At 36.4% G+C, this 18,340-nt stretch overlaps 2 protein-coding genes across 16 annotated transcripts in view; one reads left to right on the top strand and one right to left on the bottom strand.

Moving 5' to 3' along the window:
• Positions 1–1,295: 1,295 nt before the first annotated feature.
• TMEM60 (transmembrane protein 60) lies at positions 1,296–5,318 on the bottom strand. Its single transcript, XM_072965160.1, has 3 exons — positions 5,216–5,318; positions 4,980–5,086; positions 1,296–1,977 (listed from the first exon to the last, which is right to left on the bottom strand). The coding sequence occupies exon 3, from the start codon at positions 1,925–1,927 to the stop codon at positions 1,526–1,528; it is 402 nt and encodes a 133-aa protein (XP_072821261.1). The 5' UTR covers positions 1,928–1,977; positions 4,980–5,086; positions 5,216–5,318; the 3' UTR covers positions 1,296–1,525.
• A 133-nt stretch (positions 5,319–5,451) lies between these two features.
• The window catches only part of PHTF2 (putative homeodomain transcription factor 2), a 164,887-nt gene continuing 151,998 nt past the window's right edge, over positions 5,452–18,340 (top strand). For 12 of the 15 annotated variants that reach the window (XM_072965159.1, XM_015249748.3, XM_072965154.1 and 9 more), the window contains exon 1: positions 5,454–5,701. Coding sequence is in view for 1 of the 15 variants with exons in the window: in XM_072965156.1 (XP_072821257.1) it covers positions 5,699–5,701 (3 nt within the window). In the remaining 14 variants the exon portion in view is untranslated. Of the gene's footprint in view, positions 5,702–18,340 lie in introns of all 15 variants that reach the window. The other 3 variants (XM_072965156.1, XM_072965157.1, XM_072965158.1) reach the window with 2 other exon arrangements.

Raw genomic sequence — 18,340 nt, 5'->3', positions numbered from 1 at the left:
TGCTGACTCCTGACCTAGCTGATTGTTTGCATGTGGTGCAATCCTCTTCCCTGTTAGGAATTACACTTAGATGATACTTCACAAAATTAGTTTTCCCTAATCTACAGAATCCTCCTATCTGGCTTCTCATAGATGAAAGCTTTCTTCTGCTTTGAATGTATCTGATAATAGATTCCAGAAACCAAATAGTTTAGATCTCTCAATTGAATTACGAATACCTGATCAAGTATCAGAACATTATGTTTCTCAAATTAACTATCTCCTTAATTTTATTTTTACAAACCCAAAATACTCACATATACCAATTATAAGACAGGTAAACATTTCTAATTGGTCAGTCTTTATTTATTTAGCCCAGCTCTGTAGTTTCAAACAAGGATTTATGCTGTATTAATCTGTAACACTGTGGCTGAAACACTGTCACATTATCCATCTTTACAAAGGAGAACTAGACCAAAATGCTGTATTTAAGCAATCCGCTCAAGTATTAGCAGCCAGGAATCACTTTGTTAGATGTTTTAAAAATGAACAAAGTACTATTTTGGATTCCTCCCAAAGCTAAAAGTGAGGGCTGTACAGGATAAGAACAATCACCTTGCTTTAGGATTATAGGACACTTAAGACCCTTTGGAATGCTTAAAAGTACTGCCACCTGTTTTTTATTAGAATTGGTTACAAGGTGGGGAGGGTATAGCTCAATTGGTAGAGAGCATGCTTAGCATGCACGAGGTCCTGGGTTTAATCCCCAGTACCGCCTCTAAAAAAATAAACCTAATTAACTTCTCCCAAAAGTAATAAAAAAAAAAAGGTTATATACCTTACCTTAGTAGGGTGACATAATTTCTCAAGCCAAGACACTTCTAAGAGTGAAGGGAGAACTAATTCCTTGAGATCTCTGGACAATAAATATAAACTGGCCTGTGCTGACATAACCAGGATGTATGGTTTCCCTAACATGAGAAACAGGCAAGCTCCTGCTCTGTTTTAATATGCTACTTGTAATTTATTTGTTCCAAGTAGAAGGCAGCGGTAACAGTGAACTTAGCCTAGATAAAAAGTGTCAAACTCTCATATTCTTTCTGAATGTAAATGTTATTTGCACCCCTGATTTTTTTTAGTAACTAGGTTTTTCCTTCATAATTTAGAAGCACAAATGACCATTTACTGTTGTCACAATGGGGCCATGATATATTAAATTTCTACCCAACTATGTAGATTAAAGGTTTTATTTAAAGGATTACTTTAAATATTGACCACATACATACAACACATTACTCAAGAGTCAAGTAGAAAAATAAGGCCCAAAACAAACTTTATTTATATAGGATCAATAAGGAAATTAACAACTCAAATATTATTAAGCTTTGGGTAGAAGTCCATGATTCACCAAGATTACTTTATGGAGGCAGTATAAAACTACATTTGGTATTTTTCTCAGTTCTCTGGCATTCTTCAAGCTTGCAAGGATTCAGAACACTTTAATGATAGCTTGTTGAACAGCAATAAAATGAGATGTCCTTAGAAGTCAGTCTCTCACAAAAAAGACGTTATATCCAAGTTCTACCAAAGCCCCAGCCAGTAAGGCCCATAAAGGAATGAAGACATAGGACAGATTCATGGTAGTAAACTGTTCCAGTTTAGCACAGAGTGCAAGGCAGAAGGCTAATTTAAGTAACATTGCAATGAGGTACCAGGCTTTTTTTTTAATATTGTGTGATCCATGTCGAGGGTCAAAGCCAGACTTACATCGCCCAGCCATTTTCACAATCAGCATGACAAGAAGGATAGTATCAAATATCCAGACTGGAATAAATATGAGGAACCAGTTCCAAGGTGCCTTCTCATCCAGTTTCAACACCAACATGATCAAGAAGAGTAATGTGAAAAGCCAGGTGAGTAGTACTCTCTGAGCCAAGGACATTCTCATTTAAACAGTTTAAAGAGGCTGCTGCGGAGTCGAAAAAAGGGAAATATGCCCTAAGAGAAGGAAAAAAAGTCAAGATTGTTTTGATACCAGAAAAAAAAATCATTTCTATTCCTGGTTTACAAAGCTGGCCCTTTCCCAATCAGAGATTTCCTAATTTTTAGAACATTCTATCATTCTTCTTTGAATAATCTATAAAGCTTGTAGCCATCTTTGACATTATATCCATCATTCCTTATACCTGTGACCAAATGCAATTTTTTTGTATATCCACTGGGTGTAAGTTCTATTCAAAATGTCTCAAGAACAGTCAGCTCCTTTTCATTGCTGTCACACAAGTCCAGGTACTTATGATCTTATTCCTGCATCTCAGGGATGTCGTCAAGCTCTGTTTGTACCTTTGTACATATATACATTTTCATTTTCAAAGACTACTAAGAAAAAGCATGCACAAAGTGAAAAAGGAAGAGGTGGTATCAAGTCAAGTGAGGAGAGTTTTAATAAGGAGAGTCCAGTTAATAAAAATTAAGTAGAATTACAATTGTAAAGATGTCATGGGCTAAATAATATTGATAACACTGGATTTTCACTTAGTTTAATCTATGGGTCTTGTACTTTTTAAATTTTCTCATTAAAATTCTTTTAAATAACTTTTTTTAGTCTAAAATGTTTCTTTTTAATGATCTCATTTTTTTGGTTTGTGGTATAGATGATTTTTTACTACTTGCTATTTAGTAAGATCACTTAATAAACTTTTGATGTTTTGTGATTATTAGATGCTAAATTATTCAAAACTTGGGGCTATTTCTTGTAGCCCTATGCTGTCTTACTGATCTCTATTTCTATTTTGCATTAGTACTGTATGACTGTTACTGGATATGTTCTAATATCTGGGCGGCCTCGTACCTATTTACTATTTTCTTTTTCAGATTATTTTCTACTATTTTGCCATTTCATTTTTTTCAGCTAAAACCATTAATTCTTTAAAACTTGGAATTCTGATTGGGAATGCATTAATCTAAAATACTTAAGTATAAGCATTTACTTAATCTTCATATATGGGTTTACACTATGTTTGATACTTGTTAAAGTTTTTTATATCAACCTTGTGACCATTTGGAAAAGGGGCAAACTGAATGGGAAATCAGAAGCCAGGTTGCATATAGTTGGGTGAGGAGTTAACAGAAAATAATGAAATGCTAACAGTTGACATTTTATTCCTTTGAAACATTTGGAGAAGAAAAGATGAAAGACAAGACATATAATGAGGGTGAGAAAGGAAAGATCAAGAAGAAATTTTCAGGAAAGTAGGAATCTAAGTATGACTGTAAATGGAGGGAAACAAGCCACTGGGGAGTGACAGACTGGAGAGAGGACACTTGATGGAAACACGAAAAGACCAGAAGGTAATGGGGATGTAACAGAAACATAGATAAGAGTAAAAATACAAGAAGATAAGAAACAAGGAAAAGGTGAAAGAACTGGCTAAATGAATCAAATGCCCTAGACTATCATGTTTAAATAATTGTATTTTAGAACTAATTTTGATTGCTGCATCTCTACTATAAAACAATGTGTAGCTATCATGGTGCAAGAGTATATATCTGTTTTATTTCAACCGTAACCTATAAGTCTCCTAACTCCTCTCTTTCCCTTACACCCATCTGCTTGCACTCCATTTGTTTACTTAGCTGGCAGATACTTCATTACTGCAGTATGAGAAACAGATGCTTTTGCTCCCAAGAAGGCATTTTTTGTGCTGGCCTCCTTTCCTAGCCAGAAGCTACCGGAGTGGGATGTGGGACTGAATTTGGAAGATATGGAGAGGTGTGTATTGATTAATAACTACAGATGGATTTCATCCTGTAAACTGAATTTGCTCAATCCTAATCTCCAGTCTATCTGGCCATTTTAGTGAACCTTTAAAAAGCTTATGATAAAACACTTGCTTAAACATAACTTTTCTGTCAGCCAGCCATTAAATGAGTCAAGCTTCTTTTTTTCTCATACAGGAGTAGTAATTGGTCATAGGAATGGTAGCTGCACTGGAAATGTACTTTAAGACTGGAGGTGGAAAGGCTGCTAAGAACACAGTTTGTGACTACAAGTTTTATCGTATGGGTTGTAACGAAGTTTTGTATGCACTGGCACATTTTAATGCCCTGAACTGGGAAGCACTCTGTTGATTTTTCAATGATGCTTGAAGGATCGTGGATGCTGGGGTGTAATGATGATATACGATCCTGACATTATTTATTAATCTTCATTAATTTAAACTATGGTATTTCCTACTACTACTATTCTTTCTCCTTAAGGGAGTGGGTTGCATGCTCCAAAACAAAAATTTGTTCAACTAAAGTATCTCCCATTTGAGGTGATTATTTCTGACACCTGGGAGATGGTTAAGTTCATGCGCTTCCTTATCCATTGTTAAAACCTGTGTTGCCCCTAGATGGAAGTCTAAAGGGCCCAGCCACAGCTATAGCGTCTCGGTATCAGCTGTGTCTCCCGACTGCCAATACACTTCCAGGTGAATTCGCTCCATTCCAAAGACAGTTTTGCTTAATGAGCCCACAACACAGAATTCCTCTTAATAATGAGTCACTTTCGAAAGGTTCCTGCTGCAACGGCCTTGGCCAACTTGACCATCCTTCAAAGGAACATCGTTTTGCTGACAATTTATCTGATTTTAGGGCCTGCTTGTCCCTAGAACTTCCTAAACTATCTTTGCCCTCCGTCTCCAAACGCCAAGGGTCCTCCATCGGCGTCCTACCCTGACTCCCCCTATTCTGCGCTGTGGGCCTGGTAATTTTGAAGTTTAATGCGGGTTTTGCACGATGTGACCCACAATGCACACAGACGCCTAGTGCCAAGCAAGTCTATATGCGTTTGGGCCCGGGAGTGTGAAGGAATGAGGAGCGACGGTACAGCCCACGGAGGCATCCGGAGGCCAGCGCCCGGGCACTGAAGGGGGTAGGCGGGGACGGGGAGAAGGTGTGATGGGGGGGCAGGTTCACTTGTGGGGGATACCGGCCCATTGGAGCCCCAGACTCACCTGGCAGCGCCGCTGGCTGGAGAGAGGGGAGGGGCGCGAAGATCAAGAAATCCCCCAGTTTGGATCCTTGGCCTTTTCCACCCTTTTTTCTCCATTAAATCAAGAACCTATCACATGATAATCAACAAAACGAGCTCAGTTCCGCCTCTCCAAACGACCACGGTGGAGGCTGTCTCTCAAGTCTACCTCAGGGCCGCGCCCACATCCGGGGCAGGCTCTCAGAGCCCTAGGCCTACCCTATAGGTAGAGAGGACGCCAATCTGAGTCAGAGCCCTTTTCCCTGCGGTAATTGGGTCATTTGGCCGTCAGCGCAAACCAACCGACGTTTTCGTACGTTTAAGTTTGTGGAAAACGCCGCAATAAAAGAAGCCACTGGGCCCGCCTCTCTACTGCTACTGGTTAGGAAGAATGTCAGTCTAACCATAGCCCGAAGCATCCTTGGTCCCATTGGGCACACAGATGCCAATTAGATCGGCCAGCGTTCGGCCCCACCCAGCCGGGCGCCCCGCCCCTCCGCTCGCTCTTCCAGTCAGCGCGCGGAGACTGCAGGCTCCGGCGCAAAATCCTGCGGGAGAGGAGGTGGGGCGACGGTTCTGGAGGCAGCGCTCCCGCGGGCTGCCTCGTTGTGACTCCCCGGGCTCCCGCGGCGGTGGTGGCGCTCGCCTCGGAGTCTCCCGCGCGCACCCTAGCCGCCTCCTAGCGGCGCGGCGTCCTCTCCTATGGTAAGAGCTGGCATCACCTTCGCGCTCGGGCGGGCGGCGTGGAGGTCGTTGGGTTCTGACAGAATCCGGGAATAAAGCTGGACGAAGGAGGAGAGCGGCGGGTGGGATGGAGGTGGGGGTTCCGGGGACAACGCGTCGCCCTCCTCCGCTGCTGACTTCCTCGGCAGCCGCCGGCACCTGCGCGCCGGGGTCACTTGCTGTCCCCTCCCATCATTTGGCCGGCAACGGAGGCTTAGCCTCACTCCTCTCGAGCCCGCGCTGTCCTCGAGCCTTGCTCGTGAAGGGCCGAAGCCCGGCGCCGCCTCCCGCCCCTCTGCCCCTTCCCGCGGCCCCTCTCCTTCGCTTCCTTCCCCTGGCGCCTTGTTGGGGGCGCGTCGGGTCCTGGAGGGCATGCGGGGCCACCGGGTGGCCGAGCCCGGGCCGGCGGGGAGAGGCCAACTAGCGGCCCGAGGAGGGGGCAACTCGGCGCGCTGGAAGCCGACTGGTGGGGGTCGCTGCCCTGCACTCACTGAGCGGGCAACAGTTTAGTTTTGTGATTCCAGCACTGACTGCGGAGCGGGTAGTGGAATCCTCGGCACGGGCCTTAAAGGGATATTTCTTGTCTGGAAACAATACTGCGGTCAATAAGCATGCTTCACCTTTTCTTTTTTTTGTCTTCCTGATGTTGACAGCCAGTGTTCTGGTATTGCTTCTTAGAGTCATGGTTTTCTAAGTGAACACCTCCGTGTAGAATTTAGATTATTCTGTCATTAATCTATCACCCTTTTAATTTTTAGCCTGGCTTTAAAAAGAAAAAAAAGGAATTGCTTTATATCAGCATACACTGACTAGAGAAGTACTGAATCTGGAACAATTTGTTAATCTCAGTATCTACATACCAAGTAATTTTAAAATTCGTGGTGAATATATTAAATATTTTTAATATACTCTTGCTCTCTTCCTTGATGATATATCCTGCTTACTTTGAGATTAGTTTGTTATTTGCATTATTCTGATTTTACAGTTTTTGGTTAGCTTTAGCCAACTAGGCATTTTAAGGTTTTTCTTTTTTCCCCTTTGAGACTTTGGCTATAGACTTAGTATTTGCTCTTGTTTCTAGGGATGATGTATTTTTGAAAACTTTTTTTTCCTCACCAACTGGACTTCTTAATACATTTTTTAAAGTTTTAAGGTGGAGTTCTGAGAATTTGGAGACTATTGCACTTTAGCCTAAAGAGCTGTAAAATAGCATAACACTTTGAAATTGTAACTTTTTGGAATAAGGTTGCTAAGTTTAAGAGAAGAAAACGAGTATCCTCTGTTGTAGTGGCTCAGCCTCTAGATTCTAGAGAAATCTGGAGAATGAGCTATGCCTGAGACCAGACACAGGTGTTTCCACCTAAATTTACTTGCTGGGGAAATAGTCTGCCTCCCCCACAGGTTAGTTGTCCGCATGCATCAGGTGGTATTAAGTTAGGTGGTAGTGAAGTAAGAAATGTCTGTGTTCTAATTTTCAAACTTTCTGGTGGGGAAATGTGATAGCAAATCTAATACACAGTGGGAGAACTCTTGCATAGTCAAACCTCCAAGAGTAAACTTTTTTTTGAATCCAAACTGGCACTAGACAGTTGGCCCTAAAAGTCAAGTAGGCGGCCTGAGCAGTTTTTAAATCATGAATCTTTTTAGCTAGTCCATTTAATACAAAATTGCATAGAATTTGTAGTGAAAAAGCCACTAGACTGGGCCAAAGAAAAATCTGGGGTAGCATGTAATGAAAAAAAAGAGGGTGTAAAATTATTTGAATTGCTTCTATAGTATCTCATTTAACCCTTATAATCCCAGAAGATAGGTACTGTGATTTCTGCCCTCCCTATTTTATAGACTAGTTAACCAAAACTTAGGTTAACTCATTTGTTCCAGATTTCTCAGCTAATAAGTTGGTGGAAGTGGAATTTACATCTAAGCAATATGATTGCAAAGCCTGTATACCATGGTGTGCTTTACTACCACAGGAAAAATGGCTTCTTAGATTTGGTTGAAGGAGACTCATCAGTGGAAAATAATACTGCAAAATCATAAACTGAATATTCAGTAACACTTTGAGTTCATTGTTTAATAGGCACTGTTGAGTATTGCTGGGGATATAAGGATGGAGTCATCTTTGCTGTCTTTGAGGAACATCCCTTTAGTTGGAGAGACAGCTATTTGATGGAAAGAGAATTCATTTGAAATTCAGATGAATTCCTATTTGTGACCTTAAACATGTTACCAAACCTTTTTCATCATTAGTTTCCTTATCTGTTAAGTGAACACAATAATACTTCAAAGGGGAGTATTAGTATTAAACTAAATATGTAAAGTACTGGCACATTGGTAAACCATGAATAAAGAAGAAAGAACAAATAATTTTAGTAGAGTAGAGAAGGGGTTGCAGGTTCAGTAGGAGCTATCTGTAGAGCCTTAATGGGTGAGTGCTAATTTTCATTGATGAGGAAGGCATCAAACAACACAGAACTGGAGGCAGAATCTCAGAATAGGAATATGGATTGTTGAGGGAATAGCAAATAATTGTGGCATTGTATAGAAGGTATTTGTGAAGGTCAAATTTAAATGGTAATTGTATATAAATATGACTGGGTGATTTTGGTCGAATTTAGAAATTGCATACTTAGATACTGAAATTATAGGAATATTTCAATAGTTTGTGCATTGTTAAGGTTTTATTTAATATCTACCTGTTAATACTTATTTTCCGTGGTGTCACTTAAAACTTCATTTCCAAATGTGTTCAGATAAGCAACTGTTTGATTCTTTCATTGTGATATTTCATTTGGAGCTGTAAAAGACAACTACTACAACCAGAGGCATTTATTTGCACTTAATTTGTAGAATGTATTTTGGGATTATTTAAAAAAGAAGAATCCTAAAATGACTGATTGCCTTCCCTCAATCCCCTTACCTACTCTTTAGCTGTGTAGAGTCAAAACTATCCTTTGCATGTATGTTGACTGTCTTTTATGAACTGAAACTTGAGACCTGACAGTCGGACAGAATGTTTTAAATTGGGACTGTCCTTTGAAAATCTGTGGAAAAAGTCCCATGTTTATATCTTCCCCTCAGGTTAGCACAAAACCATAAAATTGGATGTATAAATGTGGATCACTTGATAACCAGAATCATATGACTAAGTTGAAAATATTAAATGACATTTAGGAAAAATACATTTTTAGTTCAACTTGTTAGCTTCATATAAATTGCCAAAATGACACAAAATAATCAAGGTGGGTTTTCAAATAAGTAAAAACTGCTTCCTAGAACAGATAATTTTAGAAGTCTAGGAAAGAGAATATGTTGGACTTCATTTTGAACCGGAACTGGGGCAGGAAATGGCTGTGGCTGAACCACTACCTGATAATAATCATAGCATGATTAAATTTGACATTTAATGAGAGGAAGTAAAGGGAAAAAAGTGCACTGTCTGCAGCTTTCCAGTTTCAGAAACAGTAGGAGAAGGGCCTATTAAAAGTATCTACAGAAATTTTGAAGTCATATAATAGGCACTCATACTTGTTGATGAATGAAAGCACCTTAGTCAAACATTCAGTAAAAGGTCTCTTACAGATGGCAAAAAGCTTATGGACATTATATGGCATAAGTTTTGGTGCTCTGCACACCTAGGTTCAAGTCTCAATTCTGTAGTTCACCAGTTGTCTACTTATGGGCTCATTATATAATCTTTCGAGGTTTACTTTTATTTAATCATAAAATGGAGATACCTATTTTGCAAGATTTTGAAAATTAAATGAGCTAATATATGTGAAACACTTGATACATTGCCTGGCTTTTGAGACTTGCCCCCACAAGAAAGGTTGCTGCAATTGTTCAACTAAGTTAAACAGGTGACTTTTTTCAATTTTCCTTTTTTTTTTTTTGTATTTTTGTTTGTTTTTTTAAGGGGGTATTTAGGTTTTTATTAATTTTAATAGAGGTACTGGGGATTGAACCCAGGACCTCATGAATGGTAAGCACATGCTCTACCACTGAGCTGTATGTACCCTTCCCTCCCTAAACAAGTATACTTTTTAAGAAATAGAATTCTCAAATAGAGTAAGGAAAGCCAGAAAATGGCAAACAAACAAAAGCTTAAAAGGAAGCAATAGGATGTGTAGGTAACAGGCAGAGTTGAATAAAGAATCGAATCATTGCAACCACATAAAAAAAAGAAGGGAAAAGATGAGGAGAGAGCTTCACATTCTTAATTTTTTTCCTGAAAAAAGTAGGTCAGACTCATTAAACTAGATAGGCAAATAAATAGGATTTTACTATTTTAAATGACAAAAATGATCACTGAAAGTGGGTATTCTGTACTGTGAATTAAGTATATAGGGAAAGGGGCTTATTTTGTGAGATCTTTTAACGACTTTACTTATCCCTAACTTTCTTTTAACAGAGAAAAGCCATTGTACAGTTAATTCTAGAAAAAGCTTTAATTGCAAGTAATCCTGAGAGATAGAGCAGGTTAATTTAATTATACAGATTTCCTAAGTAGTGATTTGATAATCATCACATTTCCTATCTACCTATCTACCTTTTGGGCACTGAATGTCTAAATGTACCATAGGGTGAAAAATAAACATACCTTCTTCCAAAATCTGTTACTTCTCTTGTGTCCCCTATTCTAATGAATGGCTCTTCTGGTGTTCAAGCCAAGAATCGTGGAGCATCCTTACTGTTTTACTCTCCATACGTTTCATGTTTGGTCAAGCAGTATATGGTCATTCTACTAGTTATCTTTCTTTCAATCATGTCCTATCTCAACACCCACCCTCAATTAAAAAAAAATGCTTTTTGCTACTGACTTATTTCATCTCCTCATCATTTCTTCCTGAGATTTTTGTCATTAGTCTCTTTACTTTTAATTTATCCTCATACTAACCAATTCTTGACATAGCTTCTTCCTAAAATGATTTTGCTGAAATACTAACATAACCATATCAAACTTATTTCCTTTGTGCCTGCACATGACAGTTAATAAATGATCTCTCCATGTATGTTAAACTTAAGACAATATTAAGTGACTAGCTTATTTATGCCTGGAATTTTCTTTGTGGGAAAGATTTTAATAATAAATTCAATTTCTTCAATAGACAAAAGTTTATTTATTTATTTTTGAGTGAGCATGATCGTTTCTATCTTTCAAGGAATTTGTGAGTTTAATCTAACTTGTTAAATTCATTGCCCTAAAATTGTTGAGAATATTCCTTTACTGTCTTTTTAATATCTGTAAAATCAGTGTCCCTTCTCTCATTCCTGTTAATTTGTGTATTTTCTCATTTTTTTCCTGTTCAGTCTGACTAAGGTGTTTATCTGTTTCATTGGTATTCTTAAAGAAGCAGCTTTTGGTTTTCTTCTTTGATTTTCTGTTCCCAATTTCAGTGATTTCTGTTTTTTAATTCCATTCTGCTGTTTACTTTGTGTTTTATTTGCTCTTGATTATTTACAATCTAAAAATGGAAATTTCGTTCATTAATTTACTATCCTCTGATATAAATGTTTAATACTGTAAAATTCCTCTCTAATGTTCTGGCTGCATCTCACAAATGTTGATGTGTCATGTTTTCATTTGTACTGAGTTCAGAATTCCCTGCTGAGTTTTACTTTGTGATTTCTTCTTTGAACTTATTTGTTATTTAAAGGTATGTACGCAAGTTTTCCAATGCTTGGGGATTTTTCAGATACTGTTTTCTGATTTACTTTCACTGTGGTAAAAGAACATACATTGTGTGAATTGAGTCATTTTAGATTTATTGAGACTTGTTTTATGGCCCATAATATGTATCTGTTTTGTAAATGATTTATATGCACCTGAAAAGAATCTTGTGTGGAGTGTTCTTTAAATGTCAGTGAGATAAAGTTGATTGATAGAATTGTTCAAGTCTTTTCTATCCTTACAGATTTTATGTCTATGTGTACTAACAATTTTTGAGAGAAGTGTGTTGAAATCTCTGACTACAGTTTTGGACCTGCCAATTTCTCCTTACAGTCTATCAGTATGGCTTCATATATTTTGAAGTTCTGTTACTAGATACATGCATATTTAGGTTTGTTACGATCTCTCGATGATTGGATCTCTTTGTCTTTGTGAAATGGCCTTCTGGCAATACACTTTGCTATGAAATCTACTTTGTAGGTATTGCCACTCCAGCTTTCTTTTCATTAGTGTTAGCATGGTATATCTTTTTCCATTTTTAAACTTTTTACCTATTTGTTTATGTTTGAATTGGATTTCAGTAGATAGCATATAGTTGCGTCTTGCCTTTTTAAAATCCAGTCTCTTAATCTCTGCCTTTTAATTTAGACCATTTGCACTTAATGTGATGATTGATTTTGTTGTGTTTAAATCTTCCATCTTGCAATTTCTATTTTTGTCCCATCTGTTCTTTGTTCGTTTTTGTTTTTTTGTATTATTTGTTGTTTTTTTTGTGACTCTGTCTCCTTTATTGGCTTATTTATTATCTATAGCTCTTTTTAAAATTTCCTTGTTTGTCGTGGTTATAAACATCTTTAGCTTATCACATCTACTTTTGAGTAAAACACCACTTCTCCTATCATACAAGAACCTTATAACAGTATTTCCATTTTCCCTTGTGATCCTTTGTGCTATTGTCATACATTTTAGTTCTACATATGTTAAAAATCCCACAATGTATATTTAGTTTTTTTAGCTTTAAATAGTCAGTTATCTTTTAAAGGAATTTAAAAATAAGTTTTAGTAAAAGGGCTCTTAAATTTACTCACATGTTTACCATTATCAAAGCTTTTTATTCCTTTGGAGTTATTTTTCCATCTAGTTATCATTTTCCTTCTTCCTGAAGGATGACTTGTAGTATTTATTGTAATGCTGAACTACTGCTGATGAATTTTTTCTGCTTTTGTATGTTTGGAAAAAATCTGTTTTTGACTTTAGTTTTGAAATATATTTTTGTTGGGTGTAGAATTCTAAATTGACAGTTTTTTTTCTTTCAGAACTTTTATGATACTGTTCAACTATCTTCTCGTGCATTTTTTCAATATGAAATCTACTGTTATCCTTATTTCTTTATACTGGAAGTCTTTATTTCCTCTGGGTGCTTTTAAGATGATTTCTTTACCATGAGTTTTAAGCATTTTAATTATGATGTACTTTGGTGTAATTTTCTGTTACTTTTATGTGGAACTCATTGAGTTTCTTGGTTTATAGATTTATCATTTTCATCAAATTTAGAAAAAAATTTGTTCGTTGCTTCTTCAGATAGTTTTTCTATGTTTCTTCACTCTTCTTATTCTGGTACTCCAGTTACACTTAAATTTGGCCACTTGATATTGTCCTACAGCTATCTGATTCTCTGTTTACTTTTTTAAATCTTTTTTTCCACTTCTTGTTTTAATATGAATAATGTCTCTTTCTCTGTCCTCAAGATTACTAACCTTTTCTTCTTTTTAGTTTCTGATCTGCTGTTAATTCATCCAGTATATTTTTCTTGTTAGACATTTTATTTTTCATCTCTAGAAGTTTGATTTGAGTCTTATCTATATCTTACATGTCTCTCTTTTACGTACTCATGCTTTCTTCTACTTTCTTGAGTACAGTTGACTCTTGAACAGTGTGGGGTTTAGAGGCACTGACCATCAACATAGTCAAAAATCTGTGTATAACTTTATAATCAACCCTCTGTATCCACAGTTCTGTACCTGCGAATTCAACCAATCACAGATCATGTAATACTGTAGTATATTTTTATTGAGAAAAAAACTGTATAAGTGGTATTGCGCAGTTCACACTTGTATTGTTCAAGGGTCAACTGTATATATGGAGCTTCTACATACTGGGTTTTTTAAAATTGTGGTAAAAAAATATATAACATAAAATTTACCATCTTAATCATTTCAAAGTATTCAGTTCAGTAGTATTAAGTACATTAACATTGTTGTGAAACAGCTCCAGAACTTTTTCATCTTGCAAATCTGACACTCTGTACCTATTAAACAACTACTCTTTACTCCTTCTTCCATACCCAGGCAGTCATTCTTCCGTTTTCTGTCTCTGTGAATTTGGCTATGCTAGGTACCTCATATAAATGGAATAATAAAGCATTGGTCTTTTTGTGACTGGCTTATTTCACTTAGTGTAATGTCCTCAAGATTCATCCATGTTGTAGTGTGTGACAGGATTTTCTTCAAGGCTGAATAATACTCTATTATATATTCTTAATCATTCATCCATTGGAGGATATTTGGGTTGCGTTCATCTCTTGGCTATTGTGAGTAGTGCTTCTGTGAACATGGGTATGCAAATATCTCTTCAAGTCTGTGCTTTCACTTCTTTTGGATATACACCCAGAAATGAGATTGCTGGATCATATGGTATTTCTATTCTTAATTTTTTGAGGACTTGCCATATTCTTTTCCATAGTGATTGTGCCATTTCACCATTGCACCAGCAGTGCACAAAGGTTCCAATTTTTCCACATCATTGTCAGCACTTGTAATTGTCTGTGTTGTTGATAGTAGCCATCCTAATGGGTATAAAGTGACATATCATTATGGCTTTAATTTGCATTTCCCTGATGATTAGTCATGTTGAGCATCTTTTCATATGCTTGCTGATTATTTGTATATGATCTTTGGAGAAATGTTTTTTCATGTCTTTTGTCCATATTTTAATTGAGGTACTTAATGTTGCATTGTTAAATTCTATTGTTAAATTGTAAGAGTTCCTTATATATTCTGAATATTAACCTCATAACAGATATATAGTTTGCAGATATTTTCTCCCATTCCATAGGTTGCCTTTTCACTTTATTGATTGTATCCACTGAAGCATAAAAGTTTTTAAGTTTGATATAGTCTCATTTGTGTATTTTTGCTTTTGTTGCTTGTGCGATAGGTATCATCGCCAAAGAAATCATTGCTGTGAAGTTCAATGTCATGAAATTTTCCTCCTAAATTTTCTAGTAGTTTTATAGTTTTAGATCTTACTTTTTAGGTCTTTAATCAACTTTGAGTTAATTCTTGTATATGGTATATAATATAAGGGTTCACCTTCATTTTTTTGCATGCAGTATCTAGTTTTCCCAGCACAAGTTCTTGAAGAGTCTGTCCTTTGCCCCGTTGAGTGGTCTTAGCATTCTTGTCAAAGATCATTTGACTGTATATGCAGGGGTTTATTTCTGGACTCTTGTTCCATTGGTTTGTTTGTCTCTCTTTATGCCAGTACTACACTGTTTTGATTACCATAGCTTTGTAATATATTTTGAAATCAGAAAGTGTAACTCCTCTAATCTATTTTTCTTTTTAAAAATTATTTTGGCTATCTCGGGCCCCTCAGGATCCCATGTGAATTTCAGGATGGATGTTTCTTTTTCTGCAAAAAATGCCATTGGAATTTTGATAGAGAGTGCATTGGATCTGTAGATTGCTTTGAGTATGGACATCTTAATAATATTACATTTTCCAATGTATGAAATGGATTTCTTTCCATTTGTGTATGTATGTATATATAATGTTTTGTATATACTAGCTGTTTTAATCCTATCACTTTTGTCATTTCTGGGCCCATTTCTTGTAACTGATTTTTCTCCTCATTATGGATCACATTTTCCTTTCTCTTTTGGAGGCCTGCTAATTTTTGTTTGGATGCCAGACACTGTGAACTTTATTGTTTGGAGCTCACTTTTCTTTACATTCTTCTAAATATTTGGGGCTTTGTTTTGGGACACAGGTAAGTTAGAAACAATCTTCCAAGTCATGCTTTTTAAGCTTTGTTAGGTGAGATCTCAGCATCCTTTAGTACAAGGCTAATTTAACCTTAATCCTGGGGCTATCCTTCTGAATATTCTATCTGTTACCCATTACTGCAGAATTTCTCTACTCTGGCTATGAACTCTTAACATCCCTGTGTGAACTTTGGTAATTGTTATGTCTGGCTCTTTTCTGGTGGTTGTATCCCTGGCTTCAGGTAGTTTCTCTACATACACGTGTTGATCAGTACTCAACTGAAGGCCTAGGGGAGTCCTTGCAAAGCTCCAGAGCACTCTTTGTACTGCTTTCTCTTCTCTAGTATTTTGTCCTGTGAACTCCAGTTGCCTTCGTGTCCTTGAACACTCAAGTCTGTCTTGTCAGCTTGGGAAGTCTGTCAGTCAGGCTCAGGTTTTCTCCTCCTAGCACTGTGTCCTGGAAACTCTACAGGCAGTAAACTTGGGAAATCACAGGGCTCACTTTTTTGTTTCCTCTTTCAGATTACTGTCTTGCACTGTCTGTTGTCTAGTGTCTAAAAGTATTTCACACATTTTGTCCATTTTTTCGGTTTTAAAGGTGGGAGGATCAATTTAGTCCCTGACATTCCTCATGGCTGGAAGTAGAAGCCTCTGTATATTAAGCTTTAAAATAATACTTTAAATGTAAAATACATAAAGTACCATTTTTAGTATTGTTTAAGTCCCACAATTTTAGAATGTACTATCTTTGCATGGCAAGAACAAAAGTATACCATATGTTTTGACTGGATGAATGTGTTTATATTCAGCTTTCTCAGCATTCCTGTTTCACTTGAAACAAATGTAGGAATGTTGATGAATTAAAAAGTGAGCAACTAATTGCATTTTCTTCTTTTTTTTTTTTAACATTTTTTATTGAGTTATAGTCATTCTACAATGTTGTGTCAAACATTTTCTTTTATAAACCCAGTTCTCATTGTCAAAAATTGAGTGTGAAAAACATGATTAGATTAATACTAGGGTAAATTAATGAGAAGTGTTCATTTTTCTAACAATGTAATAATTCAGATTTTATCATCATTGGAAAGTATTTGCAACAAAGACTAAAAATACTGCTGTGATCCAAAGATCTTTTATATTTTGAGCAGTCAGTGTAACTTAGAAATAATATGTGTTAAGGACTGTTAAAAAAAAATCTCTGTACAGGAAATGGGTTTAAGATGTTAGAAGAGTATGTCTGAAAAATCTGTCTTCTCATTGATCATAGGCAATTGAAATGGTCTTTGTCTTTTGATGGAGGTGAATTACGTAAATTGGTAAAATTAAAACACAGGTCAGTTTCCTTGTGCCTATCCGGTACTTCTCTTCCACTGCAACCACACTAATGAGAAGATAAACTTAATACACATAAAGCCTGCCTTTTATAATTAAGTTGATAGTATATGTATAGAAAATTAATATGAGAAAGGAGGTACTTTAAAACTGAGTTAAAGCTTATTATCGTTGTTTTCTTTTTTTTATTGACATAATTTCACACTTTAAAGAAAAATTGCAGGAATAGTATGAAGAATTCCTGTGTACTGTTCCTGAGATTAATCAGATATTAACATTTTTCTACATTTGCTTTATCTTTATTTTTATCTTTATATACAGATATATATATAATACTTTTCCCTGACTCATTTGAGTCTTCATACTCCTTCACTTCTATGTACCTGTGTTTTATTTCCTAAAAACAAGGTCATTCTCCTACATAAACACAGTACAATGATCAAAAATCAGGAAATTAACATTGATGCAATACTATTATCTTATCTACAGATATTATTCACATTTCACCAAATGTTGCAAAACTGTCCATTATAGTGCAAGAAAATCTAGGATCACACGCTCCATTTAGTTGTCATGTCTCTTTAATTTCCTTTAACCTGAAACAGTTCTATAGCCTACATTTATATTTTATGATGATTAACTTTTAAGTGTTGAGGCCAGTTATGTTGTTGAACGTTCTTCAATTTTAGTTTGGTTGGTTTTTTCTCAGGTTACTGTTAGGAATACCACAGACATAATTTTGCATTCTTTCTAGCACATTATATCAAGAAGTAAATGCTGCAATTTTTCCTATTAATAATGATAACTTTGATCATTTAGTTAAAGTGGTTTTTCCAGTTTTATCCACAGTTAAGCCATTATTTTACTCTTTGTAACTAATAAGTACCTTGTGGAGTGATACTTTAATTATATAAATATCCTGTTACTCTCAGACTTACCCATTAGCTTTAATATCTATTGATGATTCTTGCAGAAATCAATTATCGAGATAGTTGCTTAAAGTTCTCATCACAAGGGAAAAAACTCTTAACTTTGTGAAATGATGGATATTAGCAAAATTTTTGTTATATATATGTAGATCAAATCATTATGTTATACTGCTTAAACTTACGCAGTGTTATTTGTCAATTATATCTTAATAAAATTGAGGGGAAAAAAGATAGTTGCCAAGTAGTGATTTTTTTTTTCCTTTTCACTAATTTCTTCTGTTTATTAGCTGGCTTTCTACTATAAAGAAGGCGCCCCTCTCATTTATTTATCCATATCAGTATAGACTGATTTTTTGTTTTCATAAACAACAAACATTTCTCACAGTTCTGGAGGTTTGTTTGATTCTTATTTTATTCTTTTGGTAATGTCCCTATAACTCTTTGAGCACTTTCTTAATTTCCGACCCAACAAGATGTTCCAGGATCACCTTGTGCTTACTCTGTGCCAGCCCTGGAATCGGACATTTCTCTAAGGAGCCTTGCTTTCTTTTACTGTAGAGGGATATTTAGACATTTGGTTGCTAGGTGTGCCTACTGCTGCTGAGGAATCATTGCTACTAGGCCATCTCATTGGACATAGCTAA

The sequence above is a fragment of the Vicugna pacos genome, chromosome 7 (genome assembly GCF_048564905.1).
Source record: "Vicugna pacos chromosome 7, VicPac4, whole genome shotgun sequence".
Classification (NCBI taxonomy): Eukaryota; Metazoa; Chordata; class Mammalia; order Artiodactyla; family Camelidae; genus Vicugna; species Vicugna pacos.
Note: the sequence above shows the minus strand (reverse complement) of the source record. Positions and strands in the feature narration are given on the sequence as shown.

Bases quoted from the DNA above. Each gene is read 5' to 3' on its own strand.
- TMEM60 (XM_072965160.1), bottom strand. From the start codon at position 1,927: ATGAGAATGTCCTTGGCTCAGAGAGTACTACTCACCTGGCTTTTCACA.